This window comes from Cannabis sativa, chromosome 3 (genome assembly GCF_029168945.1).
Source record: "Cannabis sativa cultivar Pink pepper isolate KNU-18-1 chromosome 3, ASM2916894v1, whole genome shotgun sequence".
In the NCBI taxonomy this organism is placed as follows: Eukaryota; Viridiplantae; Streptophyta; class Magnoliopsida; order Rosales; family Cannabaceae; genus Cannabis; species Cannabis sativa.
In genome coordinates, this window is record NC_083603.1 from 46,667,297 (window position 1) to 46,672,310 (window position 5,014).

At 33.3% G+C, this 5,014-nt stretch overlaps 1 protein-coding gene across 1 annotated transcript; it reads right to left on the reverse strand.

Moving 5' to 3' along the window:
- Positions 1 to 936: 936 nt before the first annotated feature.
- LOC133036110 (uncharacterized) lies at positions 937 to 1,719 on the reverse strand. The gene has a single exon (XM_061112600.1). The coding sequence runs from the start codon at positions 1,717 to 1,719 to the stop codon at positions 937 to 939; it is 783 nt and encodes a 260-aa protein (XP_060968583.1).
- Between the last annotated feature and the right edge of the window lie 3,295 nt (positions 1,720 to 5,014).

The window sequence follows — 5,014 nt, forward strand, 5'->3', positions numbered from 1 at the left end:
ACCAGAACTTGTTCATGGCTTTCTCCATATCACGAGTAATATCCAAAGGCAACAAAAAAATGCTCATTGCATAACTTGAAAGAGACTGAGCCACTGTTTTGATCAGAACTTCTTTACCAGCCCGTGACAAGAATTTCATCTCCCAACCTTCAATCCTTTTTCGAACCCGTTCCTTGAGATATCCCAACACCGCAGACTTGTTTCTGCTTAGAGTACTTGGAAGTCCCAAATACAAACTTCCTTCATCCGCAATAGCCATGCCTAAAGTGTTACATATACTATCACAAACTCCCTGGGTAGTGTTAGTGCTATAAAAATGGACGACTTCGAAAAGTTCACCTTTTGGCCTGAAGCTGCTTCAAACTTTTGGAGGATATCTTTTATTCTAGTAGCTTCCAAGATGGTAGCCTTGCAATACAAATAACTATCGTCCGCAAAAAGCATATGGGAAATACGAGGTGCTCCATTAGCCACTTTACATCCATGAATGAGGCCAGCCCTTTCATACTTGTTCAGCAAAGCCGAGAGGCCCTCGGCGCAAAGGATAAACAGATACGGGGATAACGGATCCCCTTGTCGAATTCCCCGGGAAGGTATAATCGGCCCCATCTCCTTGTTCTCATGGACCACCAGATATTCAGCTGAGGTTACACACTTCATTAACAACGAAATCCACCATTGATCAAAACCCAACTTTCGTAACATCGCTTCTAAGAAAGGCCATTCAATCCTATCATAAGCTTTACTCATGTCTAACTTTAAAGCCATAAAACCTTCTTTTCCTTTTCTCTTCCGCTTTAGGTAGTGAAGCACCTCAAACGAAATTAGAATGTTGTCCGAAATAAGGCTTCCCTGGATAAAATCACTTTGAGTGTCAGCTACGATAGCATCCATGTAAGGCTTCATACGGTTTACCATCACCTTCGTGATTGTCTTTTACACCACATTACACAAGGCGATAGGCCTAAGTTGAGTCATATCCTTCAGATTTTTCTTTTTAGGAATCAACACAATCTTAGCTTTGCTACAACCCGGATCAAACTCCCCTGTCGAAAAGAATCTCTGAACAGCCCTTACAACATCACGGCCCACAATGCTCCAACATTTATGGTAAAAAGCAGGTGTCATACCATCCGGGCCAGGACTTTTGTCTGGATGCATCTGAAAAATTGCCTTTTTAACCTCCTTTTCAGAAACGAACATACGCAACTCCTCATGAACAAAGCTAGGAACCGAGCTATTGACACTATCAACCACTTCTTGACAAGTCGAATTAGAAGCTTGAAATAAAGTTGAGAAGTAGTCAATCATCACTTGAGCAAGCCCATTATCCCAACCTACACGGACTCCATTATCATTCTTCAAAGTAACAATTTTGTTATGTCTCTTCCTAGTTGTGGCAGCCTTATGAAAATAGCTGCTATTATGATCACCTTCTTTCAACCAAAGCTGTTTAGAACGCTGCATCCAAAAGGATTCTTTCTGATCAAGAACATGAAACAACTCCTCCTTTACTTCTTTGTGACGCTGAATAGAGGCAGTGTCCCTTTTATTAGCCAATCTTTGAATCTCTTTCTTACAACGGGAAGTACGAACTTTGAAATTTCCAGTCACCTCCTTCCCCCAAATACTCAACTTATCTGCACACCGAGCCAACTTACTTGGCAAACTATCATCACCCCCACTTTCCCAACAATCCCTTACAATTTCAAAGCACATTGGCTCCTTGAGCCAAGCGTTTTCAAACTTGAAATTACGATTAGGAGGGTAACATTGATATTTAGTCTCAATGTTACCCTCCTAATCAAAGACTAATACATCTTTAGTCTCAACTAATTTGGTCAAGAGATATTTCTATAATTACACAAAAATGAAAAAAAGTTTACAAACATAGGAATCTACTATATCTTTTTAATATTTTTATGGATTTTAACTTTTTTTTTATAACAAAAATACATATAGTTATTTTTTTATTATTATTTTCGTGTTACTGCTACATGAAAATAATGTAAACATAATGTTATTTTCTAAAGAAAAAATATACACGCAAAAAATATGTAATAAACAAAAATTGTAAAAATATGTACAATATTAAAAAAAGTGCAATTTTAAGTATTTATTGTGGAAATTCCTCAATCAATGTAAATTTTAGTTGTAAATTTTAATCACTAATACATTTTTTAGCATCAAACCTAACTTTAATTTCCTTGGTGAGAGGTAGGTGGTTGCAATTGTTTTTGCTTAATTTTTAAAACAATGGTTTTAATGACATTTATATTTGTTGTAGTTGTTAGATGTGAAAATAATATTAATTAAAAAGAGCATATTTAGGCTTTTTCATGAAAAAACAAAAATGTATATTTGAAAAATGTTGAAAGGCATAAGTACTGCTTATAATTAAGTATATCAAGAATTTTATAATTTAATTTAATAACTATTATAAATATCGATAATAATTTATAAAATAACACAAAGGATTAGGTATCACTCGTTCTTATTATATTTAAGAGACTAAATTTCAAATATTATCAAGTTATAAAGACGACAAGATGTAATGGTGAGCTTAGAAAGTTGATGATGCCTTTCTTAAAATCCAAAATTTGACTATTTTTCCACTTTACATGTTCAATCTTTTCAACATTAACAAATGATAATAATAATAATAATAATAATAATAATAATAATAATAATAATAATAATAATAATATTTTTTTTAAAAAAAAATCCCTAAAATCAAGTGAGTACAGTAATTTAGGTGACCCATTTGAAAAGTAATATCTGGACCCATGCATAAAATATCCAATCGCATTAATTCTTGAATTATCATATGATTACTGCACTAATTAAAGAGAGCTCCTAATTACAAGACTTTTATATGTGTTGCTAAATGCTAATAATAATTATTAATTGAATGGTATGCCAGTACTACTATTATATCTAATTGATTTCTATATAATTCAGTACAAAACATCTTCTTTTCTATATAATTTAGTACAAAACATCTTCTTTTTTTTTTTTTTTGAATAACATCTTCTTTTCTTTTTGAAAATAAGTAACTTCAATAGATAAGCTAAAATAATAAAACATTCGGAATATTAAATTAGAGATTGTTTAATTAGTTTCATATCTTAAAAATTATTTTCAGTTTTTACAGTAAAAATTATTTTTATTTTTTTATTAAAAAAAAATAGTTTGTAAAAATTAATAAGGATCGTTTAGCTAAATTTTAAAAAACTAAAAAACAGAAAATATAAAAATATTGTTTTTAATTTTCAAAACAATTTTTTTTTCTAACATATTATATTTTATATTTTTGCTTACATACTCAGACCCTAGACCCGGACCTTGGAACTGGACCCGGTCCCTAGACCCAGTCCCTGGACTCGAACACTAGACCCCGAACTGGACCCCAGACCCAGGCCCTAAACCCAAAACCAGACCCTAAACCCAAACCTAGACCCCGATACTAGACCTTAGACATCTCATACCCCAAACCTTGACTTGGACACAGACCCCGAACCCAAACCCGACCAAGGACCTCGAACCTAGCCCCAGGTTTGGGTTCGGGTTCGGGGTCTGGGTCCAAAGTTTTGGGGTCTAGGTCCGAGTTTGGATCCAATGTTTGGGTCCAAGTCTGAGGTCTGGGTCTAGGTCTAGGGTTTGACGTCTAGGTCTGGGTCGGGGTCCGAGGTCCAGGTTTGGGTTCGGGTCTGGGGTCCAAGTTTGGGTTTGGGTCTGGGGTTCGGGTCTAGGTCCAGGGTCTGGTCTAGGTCCAAGTCCGGGTCCGAGTTTGGGTTCGAGTCGGGGTCCAGGTTCAAGTCGGGACTGAGGTAGGATGGATTCATGTCATGGTATGGTGTAAAATATTGAATTTTTTTAGTAAGAAAAAATATTAAAATAGTTTTAATAAACTTATGCCAAACACCATTAAATTTTTAAAATGACAAAAAATTATTTTCTGTTTTCACTTTTGAAAACAAATTCTGAAAACTGAAAACACAGCGAAACAATCTCTATTCCAATATATTTCATTATCTAAGTGCCTTTGCTGCTATATTATATTAGCCATTGGATTACAGCTGCTATTTAGGTATTTACACCAAATAATAATTTATCTTCAAACTTAACATTTATACTTTAACAAAATAATTTTTACATTTATAATTTTCCTACTTCTTTTCTACAACTTTTTTACTAATTAAAACTTCAAAAATTTTATCTTTTTCCTCTTCTTTATATCTTTTTTTATAGTCAATTTCGGCTGACTTTTTTTAAGTTAGTTGATGACTCTCTCTCTCTCTCTATATATATATATATATTTTTTTTTTTTCTCAAACTAATTTTTTTTATCTTTATATATATAAACATGAAACACTTCTTAATGAGTATTACCCATTGATGGTTACTAAATAATTTAATTATAAATATTAGTTTTAAAAATATTAATCTATTAGATTTTGATCCAACGACGAATAATAAAAAGAAAAATTTGAATTTCTATGCTTAATTCAACTACTTAATAAAAAAAATATCGAAAAATATTACTTTTTACACTATATCAAAAATATGTTTATATACAAAATACTTAAGTCAAATTCAACTTTTTTTTTTGCCGAAAAACTTTTTTTCTTAATTTTTTTTTCAGCTGATGGAACAAGCAGTGTAGCGTGCCTTAGCATTAGTTTTTTCTTTGTAGGGCTGCTTACATCTTCAGACTATATGGTTTCTCAATCTGATCTATGGGGGTATCAAATAGACGTTCGCAGAACCTCTCAGAATGTCCTAGGATTGCATAGATAAAACAGAAAGTGGGAAGATCTTCATATTTGAACAGTGCATAACAGCACAGGCCACCCTGCTTCTCTAGATTTTCCTTTCTTTAATGTTGACTTTTACCCAGATGCATAGATATCTCTCCATACTCCAATGAAGTTGTTCAGGTCTGACTTAACAAATGTACCGAGATAATTTCTAAGCCCCTGAATCACCCGTTTCGACATAAACCCCGTGGTCA